Source organism: Corythoichthys intestinalis, chromosome 13 (assembly GCF_030265065.1).
Source record: "Corythoichthys intestinalis isolate RoL2023-P3 chromosome 13, ASM3026506v1, whole genome shotgun sequence".
NCBI lineage: Eukaryota > Metazoa > Chordata > Actinopteri > Syngnathiformes > Syngnathidae > Corythoichthys > Corythoichthys intestinalis.
The window spans coordinates 739,028-754,820 of record NC_080407.1 but is presented as its reverse complement, the minus strand read 5'-3'; the positions used below and the strand labels follow the sequence as shown (position 1 = coordinate 754,820).

General features: G+C 51.6%; 1 protein-coding gene across 6 annotated transcripts; it reads left to right on the top strand.

Moving 5' to 3' along the window:
* Positions 1 to 359: 359 nt before the first annotated feature.
* LOC130928203 (filamin-C-like) lies at positions 360 to 15,766 on the top strand. Of its 6 annotated transcripts, XM_057854532.1 has the most exons (49): positions 360 to 857; positions 2,085 to 2,333; positions 2,441 to 2,538; positions 2,641 to 2,791; positions 3,056 to 3,174; positions 3,240 to 3,317; positions 3,376 to 3,538; positions 3,623 to 3,823; positions 3,956 to 4,081; positions 4,481 to 4,618; positions 4,702 to 4,828; positions 4,901 to 5,037; positions 5,121 to 5,314; positions 5,390 to 5,503; positions 5,568 to 5,711; positions 5,799 to 5,922; positions 5,997 to 6,157; positions 6,238 to 6,328; positions 6,419 to 6,588; positions 6,662 to 6,779; positions 6,982 to 7,244; positions 7,320 to 7,917; positions 8,023 to 8,187; positions 8,285 to 8,447; positions 8,554 to 8,714; positions 8,780 to 8,947; positions 9,041 to 9,164; positions 9,234 to 9,390; positions 9,501 to 9,617; positions 10,119 to 10,308; positions 10,381 to 10,404; positions 10,533 to 10,780; positions 10,935 to 11,024; positions 11,133 to 11,232; positions 11,300 to 11,440; positions 11,616 to 11,744; positions 11,808 to 11,981; positions 12,043 to 12,204; positions 12,274 to 12,477; positions 12,540 to 12,692; positions 12,888 to 13,010; positions 13,091 to 13,330; positions 13,390 to 13,797; positions 13,866 to 13,981; positions 14,116 to 14,248; positions 14,314 to 14,490; positions 14,562 to 14,780; positions 14,909 to 15,118; positions 15,255 to 15,766. In XM_057854532.1, exons 1-49 carry the CDS (start codon positions 494 to 496, stop codon positions 15,440 to 15,442), a joined length of 8,412 nt encoding a protein of 2,803 aa, XP_057710515.1. In that variant the 5' UTR covers positions 360 to 493; the 3' UTR covers positions 15,443 to 15,766. The 6 variants fall into 6 exon arrangements, with proteins under 6 accessions (XP_057710515.1, XP_057710517.1, XP_057710516.1 ...); XM_057854534.1 differs by lacking the exon at positions 3,956 to 4,081 and having other exon boundaries at positions 15,255 to 15,765; XM_057854533.1 differs by lacking the exon at positions 10,935 to 11,024 and having other exon boundaries at positions 15,255 to 15,765.
* The last annotated feature ends 27 nt before the right edge of the window (positions 15,767 to 15,793 follow it).

The window sequence follows — 15,793 nt, the reverse complement described above, 5'->3', positions numbered from 1 at the left end:
CGTCTGGTCGCCAGTCAATGTCAGGACACATGTAGACAAACAACCATTTAGATTGACATTCACATCAATTGACAATATAGAGCACATTTCCAATGAAAGTGTGGAGCCAAATATCAATTCCGCAAAGATCCAAACACCGATCCTCTGAGCAGCAAGATAGTGATGCTTCACCGCGCTACAAAACATCAAAATTAACTTTATGACATTTCAGGAAAATGTTAGCTGATGACTGATGACATCACAGCGGCCTGGAGTGTCCCTCTGAGCGTGTACTCTAAAAATAGAGCTTGGCCGGCCCCACCTCCCGGGTCCCCCTCGATCCAATGAGCTGGCGGCTGGCTATCAGGCTGCGTGTTATTACGGTCTGGCAGGAACATTCCAGGGAGTCCTGCACTCTGAGGCACACGCTCGCTCCCTCCGCCGCGGCTCGTCTCGTGCCACTTTTGCGCTGGTTCGGCGCGCTCTCCAGGTGGCGCCGACCGCCGGCACCGCCATGACGCAGCCGCAGCACCTCCAGAACTTTGTCAGGGAAGAGGAGCCGGAAGATGGGGCGGAAGCGGAGGAGATGCCCGCCACGGAGAAGGACCTGGCCGAGGACGCTCCGTGGAAGAAGATCCAGCAGAACACCTTCACCAGGTGGTGCAACGAGCACCTGAAGAGCGTCCACAAGCGCATGCTGGACCTGCAGAAGGACTTGGCGGATGGCCTGAGGCTCATCGCGCTGCTGGAGGTCCTGAGCCAGAAGAACATGTACCGCAGGTACCACGCCAGGCCCAACTTCCGCCAGATGAAGCTGGAGAATGTGTCGGTGGCACTGGAGTTCCTGGAGCGGCAACACATCCGGCTGGTGTCCATTGGTGAGTGTGGAATTGAGAAGAGTAACACTGACCTCTGCCGCAGAAGTCCCCACATATATGTATGATTGACGGTATATTTCAACTTCATTTCAAAACCTAAGCTAACCTCCAAACATGGCCTTGTAAAGGTGGGGTCTGTTTTTTTTTTTTTTTGGGGGGGGTGGTCCTGATTGACAGAGCAACAGCTGAGTTCTGCCATCCCCCAAGTCCCCAACTGAAAATAGAAACACACTACTCTTTTAGGATTTACGATACCATACCCCATAACAAAACACATAGATCACTTTATTATTTTCATATCTCCAGGTACACAAGAATAGACTATTTCATTCTGTACAGCATTTATCCCACTGACTATCTCAATAGGGATGATTTTCCCGTGACATTTAGACTAGTACAACAACTGCGGCGTACTAGTGGGACATGTTACTTGTAAGGCTAAATGTGCCCTAGTCTGCTGATGGTGCGTGGAATTGAATCAAATTTGATAAAGGCTTGCTGCCAATTGTGTGTTTGTCCTCAGACTATACTGTATTGTCAGCTGTCCGCTCTAAACAACCGTGACCAGAAAACATGTGTGCGTCCGTTTTACTAGACTTTGTGTCAGCTGTTGTCTTTTATAGGTGACAGGTGTGTTTGTGTAATAATGTGAACAAATGAATACCTTCATGACCAAATGTAAACTGTCAGAGTTTTTAGCTTTCACTAGCGTCCTGTGACATATGAAGGGATTTGGGCGGCATGTTCCACTGACTTAGGGTCACGGGGCTGTTGGTTCTTTTCAGTCAAAATTGGGTCAAAGTGGCTGTGGGACAGTGGTGGTGATTCCATCCTGTGGGGGGCAGCGGGGTGCCAAGAAGCCTAACAAATAGTTTCCCTGTGCGCTCATTTGTCCCACTTCCTGCTCGTGGAACACTTTCCCTCAAACATCACACATGATCAGTGTGTTTGTCCTGTTACTATGGGTAACGAGTGTTTGTGTGGAACAAAGAAGTCTTTTCAGTGAACCAAGTCGAATTCATTGGACTTGTGACGGAACAGAAAGAAGTCATAAAGAAGTGAGACGTTCCAGTGAGTCTAAAATGCGGTTAAATGACACCTAAAAAGAGAGAACATTTTGCCATGTCTTCAAGCACTTTTTTAATGGTATCAGTTTGGGTCGGGGTAGTTTGCATTTCTTAAATAATGTACTAAATAGTTTAATTACAATGAGCCACGCCATCCCAGACTCCAAAGCCATCGTGGACGGGAACCTAAAGTTGATCCTCGGTCTGATCTGGACGCTGATCCTGCACTACTCCATCTCCATGCCAATGTGGGAGGACGAGGATGACGAGGAAGCCAGGAAGCTGACGCCCAAGCAGCGTCTTCTGGGCTGGATCCAGAACAAAGTGCCCCAAATGCCCATCACCAACTTCCACCGTGACTGGAGGGATGGAAAAGCTCTAGGAGCCCTGGTGGACAACTGCGCCCCCGGTAAGAGCAGCGAAAACTCTTAGCCGTACAGAACGGACGGGAAGTAGACATTGGTGGGCAAGTAGACAGTGGTGGGCCCTGAATAGTATGCATGGTGTTGTCTTCAGGTCTCTGTCCAGACTGGGAAATGTGGGATCCGAGCCAGCCGGTGGAGAACGCCAGAGAGGCCATGCAGCAGGCCGACGACTGGTTGGGTGTACCTCAGGTTCATTTTCGTGTCACCATGTGTCTTTCTCCTTTGAATTGTGTCTCACGTGTGGTGGTCGAGGTTCCTTAGCAAACTGTCAGGATTTCGATGTACGTGCAGGTAATTGCTCCAGAGGAGATCGTGGACCCCAACGTTGACGAACACTCTGTTATGACCTACCTGTCTCAGTTTCCCAAAGCCAAATTGAAGCCAGGAGCCCCTTTGAGGGCCAAGACACTGCATCCAAAAAAGGCCAAAGCATTTGGGCCAGGTGGGTAGGAAAACATTAGATGTTTGGGTCATGCCGATTTGCGGAAACCTGTCACCGTGACACCTTATGTTTTTCCGGTAGCAAAAGACAGGCCTTTCTCTGTTGGCAGCAGTAGAATATCTGGTGTTGCAGCCTGAACTGAAAATGAAAACGTTTTCAGTTCAGGCTATCGGTCTTCATTCATGTTTAGCAAAGTCCCCTAGCATCTACTTCCAAATATTTCAAGAAAGAGTTGATCAAATGTTCTTCTCCTTTGGGTCACAGGCATTGAACCTCGAGGTAATGTGGTTCTCAAGCCGGCAGAGTTTCTAGTGGAAACGGTGGAGGCCGGACTGGGCGAGGTTCTGGTTTACGTGGAGGACTTGGAAGGGCACACGGAAGAGGTATGGCCACGAGAATTACTGTTTAGCTTCAAAGGAATTCAATATCCCCGATGTGTTCGTTTTAGGCACGGGTGATCCCCAACAACGACAAAAACCGAACATACTCGGTAGTCTATCTGCCCAAAGTGGAGGGTCTCCATAAAGTAAGTTCTTCAAACAGCTGATGATAGCTGAGTGCTAACTTGAGTCCTTCTGTCACAGGTAAAGGTTCTGTTTGCGGGCCAGGACATCAATGGTAGCCCCTTTATGGTCCATGTCTCCAAAGCCATGGGGGACCCGAGCCGGGTGCAGGCCCGTGGCCCGGGACTGCAACACGTGGGAAACGTGGCCACCAAGCCTACCTACTTTGACATCTACACGGCAGGTTAGCATCTGTGTGATAATGACCTCCCGTTGGCCCCGCCCCGTGGCATGTCCCCTAAATGTTCCCTACCTTTTGGATCACCAGGCGCTGGCGCCGGCGATGTGGGCGTGATCATCGTGGACTCGAATGGTCGCAGGGACACCGTGGAGGTGGTCTTGGAAAACAGAGGCGATAGCATCTTCCGATGCACCTACGTTCCAGTCCTGGATGGGCCGCACACCGTTCATATCACCTTTGCAGGACAGGAGATTCCCAGGAGCCCCTTCCCTGTCCTCATAGCACAAGGTATGCCTTCAAACCCTGATGACATGTGACTTTGGTTTCTTGATCATGTGATTTGGGTGTTGGCCTGATCGCGTGACTTGGATGCCCGACGGTTGGACTCGGACACTTGACACTTCCTCCTCCCTTGGTCAGTCCCACAGAGCGTCTCCCCGCCTCCGTCGGTGTCCGCCGCGTCTCCTGTGCAGGTTGTACCTCCGTCAGTACACACTCCCCCAAGGAAAGGCCCTCCTCCGACACCGCCAAAACCCAGGCGACCAAGTTAGTAGAGGCGGGGGGGTCGAGCTTGTGACCGGCGCCTGTCTGCGCCCCCTGGACTCTGCTTGCCAGCATGGCTCAGTCCGCTTTTCCTTGGGCGGCGTCCTCATTCGACACCAACAACGAGCGAGCGTATTTGTGTGTGGAATGAGTCCTTACTGCATGTGTTACATCATCTCGATCTCCAAATGCAACCTAGCGATCGCTCGCTGGCGTCAGGTGGCTTGGGTCGCCCTACAATTCATTTTTCTTGCTTTCTTCAGCTAATTCATGTGAATAGTCTCCTCTTTTGTCTTCAGATAATCGTATCGTTTCACCTTTTGGTACTTTTCCACGACTAACAGCGACCTAAGCTGTTTTGAACGCAATCTAACCAGAGCTTCTTCTGACTGGTCCACACAGCCTGTAGCCCAAACGCCTGCAGGGCGTCCGGCCGAGGTCTGCAGCCCAGAGGTCTGAGGGTGAAGCAAGTGGCCGAGTTTAAAGTGGACACCCGAGGCGGCGGCACCGGCGAGCTCCGAGTTTCGGTGAAGGGACCGAGTGAGCATCTTCGCCACGCATATGAATCTATGAAGGTTACGGTGCCGCTGATGTTTAGCTTCTGCTGTCCTTGCTCAATTCAGATGGCCTGGAGGAGCCCGTGAAGATGGTGGAGGCGGACAACGGCATTTACGAATGTAACTACTATCCGATCGTGACGGGCAGTTACATCATCACCATCACTTGGGGGGCTCACAGCATCCCGCGCAGGTGCACCTATTGGCTGCTATCTTCGACAAGTAGAATCTTTGTTACTTTTTTTTTTGCGTTGGGTGTGTTCAGTCCGTTTGAGGTCTATGTGAGCGAGGAAGCTGGGCCTCAGAAGGTGCGGGCTTGGGGTCCCGGTCTGGAGACGGGCCTGGTGGGCAAGAGCGCTGACTTCGTGGTGGAGGCCATCGGGACGGAGGTGGGAACGCTGGGTATGTCCTCACACTTCAAAATGGCAACACGGCCCAAAAAAAGAAGCCAGGTGACCGAGATTGACCACTTGACCACCGCTTAGGCTTCTCTATCGAGGGTCCGTCTCAGGCAAAGATCGAGTGCGATGACAAAGGAGATGGGTCATGTGATGTGAAGTACTGGCCCACCGAGCCCGGCGACTACGCCATCCACGTCATATGTGACGACGAAGATGTGAAAGACAGCCCCTTCATGGCACGCATTCTCCCTGCGGCCGTGGACCTCCACCCAGAAAAGGTGGCTCCGGCGAGACAGAAACTGTCAGTCCTTGGACATTTTTGACTGCTCAGTATGCCGTTGTCCGATCCCCAGGTGAGGTGTTACGGACCGGGTCTGGAACCCGTCGGCTGCATGATCAACAAGCCGGCAGATTTCTCCATCGACAGCCGAGGAGCCGGCGGCGGAAAGCTGAGGCTCTACGCTCAGGTGACAACTCGCCTGCCTGCCTGCCTACTTTACCATGCCCACTTGCCGTTGATATTCTCCACAGGATGCTGAAGGCTTCCCAATTGATGTGGAGATTAGGGACAACGGCGATGGGACATTCTTGTGTGTTTATATCCCAATAAAGCCTCTGAAGCACACAATCATTATCACTTGGGATGAAGTCAATGTTCCCAACAGCCCCTTCAGGGTACTGTAATCGCTTCCTGTTGCTCCCTGCAGTAAAAAAATACTCGACGACAGAAGAGATTCATAAAGGTGTGTATTTGTGTGCCAGGTGAGCATTGGAGAGGGGAGCCATCCACAGAAGGTGAAGGTTTTTGGTCCCGGCGTGGAGAGAAATGGACTGAAAGCTAAAGAGCCCACTTACTTCACAGTGGACTGCGGTGAGGCAGGGCAAGGTAAGGCACCACTTCTTCTTTGTGGTCTTCACGGCAAGCACAAAGTGAAACCTGGCCTCTTGTGCCCCCCCGAGGTGATGTCAGCATTGGCATTAAGTGTGCCCCCGGCGTGGTCGGACCCGCTGAGGCCGGCATCGACTTTGACATCATCAAGAATGACAATGACACATTCACGGTCAAGTACACTCCACCGGCACCGGGCCTGTACACTATCATGGTGCTCTTTGCTGACCAGGTGAGAAGGAGAAAAAAAAATCAAGGTCAATCTCAAAGTACCTGCGGATGCGTAAGAGTACAAATTGATTGTTGGAACAGGAAATTCCAATTAGCCCCTTCAGAATAAAAGTGGATCCTTCTTATGATGCTGCTAAAGTGAGAGCAGAAGGACCTGGACTCAGTAAATCGGGTCAGCTAATATGAATATAACCTTTCTAGAATGTCCTATTATTCCGGCGGCTGTTGGTGTTGAGCACTTGGATGTTTTTTTCCAATTTAGGTGTAGAAGCGGGAAAGCCGACACACTTCACTATCTACACAAAAGGAGCCGGCAAAGCCCAGCCTGAGGTCCATTTCGGAGGCAGAGCTACAGGTGACGTGGTGCGAGACTTTGAGATCATTGACAACCACGACTACTCATACACAGTCCGCTACACCGCTGCCCACCAGGTGAGTTTGGAGCACGTTTCCGTCCCTTTGAGGATTTTTACGTCACGTTCATCGTGTTTATTTTGTTATTCAGGGAAGTTTGGTCATCACTGTCCTCCACGGGGGTGACGCTATTCCCAAAAGTCCCTTTCACATCACTGTGGCTCCACCTCTGGATCTCAGCAAGGTCCATGTTGACGGTCTAAACAACAGTCAGTCAAGTTTTCTTTTTTTAACCCTTGCATTCATGTAAACCAAAGTTATGATTTGTCTCCATCTTGGAAAATGTACAGGCAATTCGAATCCTTTATGGGGATGTCGATTACTTGTAGATTTTCGGCATTCTTAGTGGGGATCACTGTACTGTGCGCGTTATGCATAGATCTATTTTGACGTCAGCGATGTGTCAATCAGAGGTCGACGTCGGGAAGGATCAGGAATTCAGCATCAGTACATTGGGCGCCGGTGGTCAAGGCCAACTAGAAGTGAAAATCATATCCCCATCCAACCGACCGATACCATGCAAGCTGGAATCTGACGCGGCCAATGAAAGTTATTCGGTGAGGTACATCCCGCCAGAGGAAGGGCCTTATAGTGTGGAAATCAGCTATGATGGGAACCCCATCCCGGGGAGCCCATTGGCCGTGGAAGGCATCTTGCCTCCTGATCCATCCAAGGTTAGATATTTGTATGAAGATGGGGAAGCTGTCGTCATTTTGGTCAAGTCAATAGCTTTCTTGCTGACCTCGCAGGTGCGAGCCTACGGTCCGGGTCTCCAGGGTGGCACGGTGGGCCAACCGGCCCCGTTTGCCATAGATACAAAGGGAGCGGGCACCGGAGGGTTAGGCCTGACGGTGGAGGGTCCCTGCGAAGCCAAGATTGAATGCCAGGACAACGGTGACGGATCCTGCTCTGTGTCCTATTTGCCCACTGAACCCGGCGAGTACAATATCAACATCCTTTTTGCTGAGCAGCACATCCCCGGCTCCCCCTTCAAGGCCGTCGTCCAGTCCATCTTTGACCCCAGCAGGGTGACGGCCAGTGGGCCTGGTTTAGAGCGGGGAAAAGCCCACGAAGCCGGCTCCTTCCTAGTGGACTGTTCCAAAGCCGGAGAGGCTGAGCTCACCATCGAAATCATCTCCGAGTCAGGCTCCAAAGCTGAAGTTCACGTGGAGAACAACGGCGACGGAACCTACTCCATCACCTACATCCCACAGTGTCACGGCGTGTACACAGTCACCATTAAGTACGGTGGACACCCAGTGCCGAAATTCCCCGCACATCTTGAGGTGGAAGCCGCCCTCGACATCAGCGGCGTCAAGGTCTTCGGACCTGGCGTGGAAGCGCGAGGTGAGCTCTTTTAAAGACCTTGTGACTGTACTTAAGTGGACATCTTTATGAAGTGTTAGGTCTTTAATTTTTTATTTTTGTTCCCATTTGTGTTCTCTTCACCAGGAGTCCTGCGAGAAGTGCCCACACATTTCATCGTGGACGCCAAGAGTGTTTACCAGTCTTCTGTTAAAGTTTACATTACGAATCCTTCGGGCGCCAACACGGGCGCCTACATTACAGACCAGGGTGACGGCACGTACCGAGTGGACTACACGCCGTTCGAGGATGGTCAGTGGCTTGCCTTGACTTGGTGGCGTTACACTAGTGCTACTTTGACTTTGTGCAAATGACCTGATGGCGTTACAAGCTTGGCTCGTCTTGGCAGGTGTGCATGTCATCGAGGTGTTAGTGGATGATGACCCCTTACCAAAGAGTCCTTTCAGGGTGTCCGTGAGTGAAGGTTGTGATCCGAGTCGAGTTCGAGCTTGCGGGCCGGGCCTGGAGGAGGGTCTGGTCAACAAGCACAACCGGTTTACCGTTGAGACCAGGTAACTTCTGTACCCTTACATAAATTTGAATTGTTTTTATTTCCAAGTACATCCCAAAATGAACTCAGTTAAAGTCTCCACCTGCTCCCTGTGCTGCCCTCCTCAGGGGTGCTGGCACCGGGGGTCTTGGGCTGGCTATTGAGGGCCCCTCAGAGGCCAAAATGTCCTGCAAGGATAATAAAGATGGCAGCTGCAGCGTGGAGTACATTCCCTTTACTTCTGGAGAATACGATGTCAACATCACCTTTGGAGGACTTCCCATTCCAGGTGGAGTTGATCCCCTAGCGTTCCCTTCTCTGAAGATGACTTGAGCTCACGGTCCTTCATTGCAGGAAGTCCATTTCGAGTACCGGTGCGAGAGGTGGTGGACCCCGGCAAAGTGCGCTGCTCTGGACCTGGTCTCGGCAGTGGCGTTCGTGCTCACGTTTTTCAGACCTTCACGGTCGACAGCAGCAAGGCTGGTGTAGCCCCTCTGGAGGTCCAGATATTTGGGCCCACAGGTGATGGTGATGATTGACTGATGAATAATTCAAATCAAGTGCATCCAAACATATCACAGTTCTATCTTGAAGATGAAACTACTGGTTTTGCAGGTGTTACTGAGCCCGTGAGTATTATAGACAATGGGGACGGGACGCACACGGTCAATTACACCCCAGGCCACGATGGTCCATACACCATATGTGTCAAGTACGCCCAGCAAGAAGTCCCTCGAAGGTGAGGAACGCTCATTCACTTTGTTTTGTGCTCAAGAAGATTGTGATTGTAGAAACATTGAATTTTTAGTCCTTTCAAAATCAAGACCCTGCCGGCCCATGATGCCAGCAAGGTGCGTGCCAGCGGTCCCGGTCTGAATTCGTCCGGCGTCCCTGCCAGTCTGCCGGTAGAGTTCACCATTGATGCCAGAGACGCCGGCGAAGGGTTGCTCACCGTTCAGATCCTGGTGAGTCCGACAAGCGTGTCAAGACAGTCCTTTGACTTTCAGTTAGTCAGCTAGCGCTAGTAACTGACAGTGACACTATCCGTGCTGACCTCCTGTGCCGCCGGCTGCAGGATCCTGACGGATGCGAACACCAGGCCGCTATCTTTGTGCAGGACTGGCACACCCGTGTCTGGGAATCTCATATAGTCAAGAGAACCATCCCGTTCTCCATTCTTAAGAGAGCCTACGTAAGGCCAACGGCACGCTCCCCCACTTCCCTTCGCTTGCACCCACTGCCAACAATGGCAACCTGACATCTCATCATACCTGCCTCCTTTGTGAAGCAGAATGTCATAACTTTGTATGTTCTACGGCAAATACTGACATCGGATCATCAGCTAACTTCTTCGTCCCTTCAACATCATCATCCTAAATCTCTTGTTCATAATCACAAACTGTATCCAGACTTGACAACAGGTTGCTGCCACCACTGGTCTCAAACCAGGGAGTTGAGAAGATATTCTCAATCCAGAGGGACGGCTCACTGTATGAGCAGAGCACATGTCCGTTTCTTCCTTTCTGTCCTCCTCCTTGTTCTAATTCTTCTGTAGTTTTAGTGATAAATTGGTCAAACAAAAAGATGGATGAACACTCAGAAGCTTGACTGCTTGGGCAGTTTGTAGACCTGTGGTGGGAAGCACTTGATGTTTTCGATTTCTTTTTCTGACCCTGATTTGGTGTGTCTTCAGGATCCTGAGGCAAAGCCCAAGAGGGCCAACATCCGGGACAACCGAGACGGAACATACACAGTGTCCTACGTGCCAGATATGGCAGGCCGCTACACCATCACCGTCAAGTATGGCGGGGACGAGATCCCGTATTCGCCGTACCGTATCCACGCCCTACCCACTGGGGACGCCAGCAAGTGTTTGGTCACAGGTCAGGCCCATTATAGCTTTCCCCAATTGTTCCTTTATTTATGATCCTAATGGGCATCTTGCTGTTTTACAGTGTCCATCGGAGGACACGGACCAGGTGAGTGTTCGCCACCTTGTTGTTTGCTACTCAAGTCTACGTTGTGGTTGATCTCGCTGTCGGTAGTACAGTGGTTGACTTTTGAATTTGTCACATGACTAAGCTCATCATGGCGTCCTTCTCGTCAGGGTCCGGTGTCGGTCCCACCATCCAGATCGGAGAGGAAACCGTCATCACTGTAGACGCAAAGGCTGCTGGGAAAGGGAAAGTCACATGCAAGGTGTCTACACCGGATGGCGGGGAGCTAGATGTGGATGTGGTGGAAAACACGGATGGGACATTTGACATATACTACACGGCGCCAGAACCCGGGAAGTACGTCATCACCATCCGCTTTGGGGGGGAGCACATTCCTGACAGTCCCTTCCACGTAATGGTAAGTCTTGTGTGAGCCAGCGATCACGAAAAGCACGCCAAATTAAGATTCTATTTAGCATGCTCACGAATGCCTGTTAATTAACACGCGGATCCCGAAATGTCCAAATGAACTGTGATGGACTCATTTCTCAGTGTTGCCTTCTTCCCATCAGGCCAATGATGAGGAGCCAAGTGAACTCTTGTCACTTCAAACTAACGAGCCGCATGTCTGTTCTGCACGATGGGCTACTAATGGCACGCTTGTGCGTTCCTGAAGGTGGCGCTCTTCACCACCAAATGTTATGTTTTTGCGCGTATTGAAACACGGCAACGAATTTCATCGGATCTTTTATGTGACCCTGTCCCTCTAGGCGACCAATGATCCCAGGATTCCTGTTAATGGCATGGAGGCCATGTTGCGACCCTTCAGTCTGGTCATTCCCTTTACCGTCCAGACGGGGGAAATCACAGGTTAGCCTGCCTGCCTTTAGTTTGAGTGAATGGGCCGATGACGATGTAGTCACACTGCGCCGGACAGGTGAAGTGCGAATGCCGTCCGGCCGCACAGCTCGCCCGCACATCTCTGACAACAAGGACGGCACGGTCACCGTCAAGTACTCGCCGAACGAACGTGGCCTGCACGAGATGGACATCAAGTACGAAGGCCAGCACATTCCAGGTACCGCCGTTTGTCGCAAAAACTGGAGTCGGTCTTTTGTGATATGACACGCAAGTCGCAACGCTTACTGAGGATGGTAAACTCAGTGCAGAATGGAAGATCCCTGAGTCACCCGGGACTATAAACTTTCTGTAAAAGGAAGTGGAAAAAAAACAGATTTCCATGTCTGCTGCAGGAAGTCCACTTCAGTTTTTCGTGGACGCCATTAACAGTGGTCACGTGACAGCCTACGGTCCCGGTCTGAGCCACGGCATCGCCAACACGCCGGCAGTCTTCACCATCGCTACCAAGGATGCCGGAGAAGGTAAGATAGTGGATGGTAAAGCTCATGCGGAGACACTTAACACTACTGTCCGGGTGGGCGCAGGCGGTTTGTCTCTGGCGGTGGAAGGTCCGTCCAAAGCTGAGATCAGTTGCAAGGATAACAAAGACGGGACCTGCACCGTGTCCTACCTGCCCACGTCCCCTGGCGACTACATTATCATCGTCAAGTTTGACGACAAACACATCAACGGCAGCCCCTTCGCCGCCAAGATCACCGGTATGCAAAGGGACGCTGCCAATTTCTCCTGGTTCCGCAGCTTACGTCTGGGTGTTTGTAGGTGACGACCCTCTCGCCACCTCTCAACTCAACGTTGGCACGGCGACTGATGTCTCCTTGAGGATCATGGAGACTGATCTGGGGAGTCTGACGGCGACCATTCGGGCACCGTCAGGGAGTGAAGAGGCATGCCTCCTGAAGAGACTTCCCAACAGACACATTGGTGCGTCGACTGGCCAGCCGAGACTTGAAGTCCCGAATCATACGTTATTTTTTTTCTTCCTCCTGTTAGGCATCTCATTCACACCAAAGGAGGTGGGCGAGCATGTAGTGAGCGTGAAAAAGGGAGGCACACATGTGACCAACAGCCCATTTAAAATCATGGTAGCGCAGTCTGAGATTGGCGACGCCAGCAAGGTCAAAGTGTTTGGGGCGGGCCTGCTGGAGGGACGCACTTTCGAGGTGGCGCAATTCATCGTAGACACCAGGACCGCCGGTACGTCTAATTTTGTTTGATACCTGCCTGCGCTTTTTAAGTGAAAGCTTTTGTTGCTGCAGGTTACGGAGGTCTGGGTCTGTCGATCGAGGGGCCTAGTAAAGTCGACATCAATTGCGAGGATGTAGAGGACGGCACGTGTCGTGTCACGTACTGTCCCAGTGAGCCTGGTAACTACATCATAAACATCAAGTTTGCTGACCAGCACGTCTCAGGTAAAATATTACCCCTGATTTGAGGGGGGGGGGGGGGGGGCGCTTTCTTATACAGCGCTACCTTAATTTACACGCAAGTTTTTCAAGTAACAAGTCGTTGGTCACAAAACACTAAACTTTGTGGACCAAGAACAGCCAAACCGACACTTCCATTACAGTCAAGACTTTTTCCTACATGTGTTCCCGTTGAAATAGGAAGCCCTTTTACTGTAAAAATGTTTGGTGAGGGCAGAATGAAGGAGAGTATCACCAGGAAGCGCCAGGCACCTGCCATCGCCACCGTGGGAAGCACTTGTGACCTCAACCTCAAGATTCCAGGTAAGCATCAATATTCTATGTCGTCTAATCTAAGTAGAAAGTAATTGTCCTTTATCGCTCACATGGCTTGTCTCCCTCAGGCAACTGGTTTCAGATGGTTTCAGCGCAGGAGCGGGTGACACGCACGTTCACGCGCAGCAGCCACACGTACACGCGCACCGAGCGCACCGAGATCAGCAAGACACGTGGCGGAGAGACCAAGAGAGAAGTCCGAGTGGAGGAGAGCACGCAAGTCGGGGACCCGTTTAGAGATGTCTTTGGAGACTTCCTGGGACGGGAGAGTCTGAGCGGCTTTGGCGGAAAATCGCCATTGCAGGAGGGTATGTGTGACCGTGAAAAGAAATGACCTCCTACCTGTCATCTAAGGGCTCTATCTCAGGTGAGGCGGCCCACCAGGAAATGGCGGCTCAGGTGACAAGTCCGGGCGGCAAGTGCGAGGATGCCGAGATCATCCGCGGCGAGGACAGCACGTACAGCGTACGCTTCGTGCCGCAGGAAATGGGGGCGCACGTGGTGGACGTCAAGTATCGCGGACAACATGTGCCCGGGAGCCCCTTCCAGTTCACTGTGGGTCCCTTGGGAGAGGGCGGCGCCCACAAGGTGCGGGCTGGCGGCACCGGGCTGGAGCGTGGCGTGGCCGGCATCCCAGCTGAATTCAGCATCTGGACCAGAGAGGCGGGTGCCGGAGGGCTCTCCATAGCGGTAGAGGGTCCCAGCAAGGCAGAGATAGCATTTGAGGACCGCAAGGACGGTTCTTGCGGGGTCTCCTATGTGGTCCAAGAGCCTGGTAAAACCTGTTTTCCTGCCACTTGTTGATCTTCTCGTGCTAATCTTCCTTCCGCATTCTCCCACCAGGAGACTACGAGGTCTCCATCAAGTTTAACGACGAGCACATACCAGATTCTCCCTTCACGGTCCCCGTGGCCAGTTTGTCTGATGACGCTCGCCGCCTAACCATCACTAGCCTTCAGGTGAGACCCAACATTACAGTCACCAGTCAGTCAGTTTCAGTCTATTAGTCAGAAATGTCTTTGTGCCTACACTTTCCAAACATTCTGAAATGGTCAAAAGAATGTCTTGTTGGTATGGTGCCGGTGTCTTCCAGGACTCTGGACTGAAAGTTAACCAAGAAGCGTCCTTTGCAGTGCAACTGAACGGAGCCCGAGGACACATAGATGCCAAAATCCACGCACCTTCTGGAGCCACAGAGGAATGTTTGATCACTCAACTGGACATTGGTAAGCTTTTGTGGATTAGGCTTTCAGAATCTTTCCAAAACGAAATGAACTCTTTCCGTCTGCAGATCAGCACGCCATCCGGTTTGTCCCTAAAGAAAACGGTGTCCACTCCATCGACGTTCGCTTCGGCGGAAGCCACGTACCTGGAAGCCCCTTTAAAATCCGTGTGGGAGAGCCAGGCCAGGCGGGAGACCCCAGCAAGGTGTCAGCTTCTGGGGCGGGCTTGGAGATCGGGACCACAGGTGAGCAACCGGGTGATGAGAGTCTCAAATCTTAAAAAAACGGTGACTCAAGTCTGACTGCCTGATGGTAGGTGTGGCATCAGAGTTCATGGTCAACACATGTAATGCTGGCGGCGGTGCTCTGTCCGTGACCATCGACGGTCCCTCCAAAGTCCAGATGAGCTGTCAGGAATGCGCTGAGGGCTACCTGGTGTCCTACACCCCCATGGCCCCCGGTAGCTACCTGATTTCCGTCAAGTACGCAGGAGCCCAGCACATCATCGGCAGCCCCTTCAAGGCCAAAGTTTCAGGTGGGTTTGGACCACAGCGCCACGTATAGGTTCGACGGATGGGTTATCTAACCGAGGGAGGGCCGCACGAAAACCTACGCTCACCTTGTCAGATGTCATCGTCATCATCGCATCGCTTGTGTCCTTAGGTCCTCGCTTGTCCGGAGGTTCCAGTCTTCACGAGACCTCGTCAGTACTGGTAGAAACCGTCACTAAGTCGTCGTCTGGAAAGATGGGCGCTTTCGCTTCCCTGCCGAAATTCTCTTCGGATGCCAGCAAGGTGATCCCTAGGGGGTCCGGCCTGTCCAAGGCCTTTGTGGGACAGAAAAACTCCTTCATGGTGGACTGCAGCAAAGCAGGTAGGCGGGCGTCTAATACGAATAGTCCTAATGTTTCGGTTTTCCTCAATATTCCTGGCGGTTGCTTGGTCTGCAAAATGACTATATGTTGTCCAGATAAAATAGCAGCCATTGTTGGTCTGTGGTTTCTCGGCAGGAAGTAACATGTTGATGGTGGGGGTCCACGGCCCCAGGGCCCCGTGCGAGGAGGTCTACGTCAAGCACGCGGGCCACAAGATGTACAATGTGACGTACACGGTAAAAGAAGCAGGAAACTACATCCTCATGGTCAAATGGGGTGACGCCCACATACCCGGTAGCCCCTTTCACGTCACGGTGCCGTGAAGCTTTCGCCTCTTTGATGTTTTGCGTAGAATAACCAAGTTGTTAGAGTTCTGATAAAACTGTGATTCTTTTTTTTTTTTTTTTTAATGATGTCATTTTCTCTGTGTAAGATTTGACAGGAAGTTAAGAGGAAAGTCTTACTGTAGTTTTGTGATCGCCTACTGTTTGATAAATTTCATAAAAATAATAAAGGGTTCACGGCCTTCGTCACGTTTTATCTTGATTGGATGAAAGCAGTTTGGTATGTCGGTATAGTAGAAAGACAACCGGCCTGTCCCACAGTTCTTAAGTTCAGGGTCGGACTGTACCTGGAGTTTCTGCCTATGTTTTCGTCGGCTGTAAATGTTGTTT

What these genes read in the sequence shown, in the direction of transcription:
- LOC130928203 (XM_057854532.1), top strand. Translation starts at nt 494, where the DNA reads ATGACGCAGCCGCAGCACCTCCAGAACTTTGTCAGGGAAGAGGAGCCG. An exon ending in CTATGTGGTCCAAGAGCCTG is followed by an intron (nt 13,798 to 13,865) that starts GTAAAACCTGTT and finishes TTCTCCCACCAG; the next exon opens with GAGACTACGAGGTCTCCATC. An exon ending in CTTGGAGATCGGGACCACAG is followed by an intron (nt 14,491 to 14,561) that starts GTGAGCAACCGG and finishes GCCTGATGGTAG; the next exon opens with GTGTGGCATCAGAGTTCATG.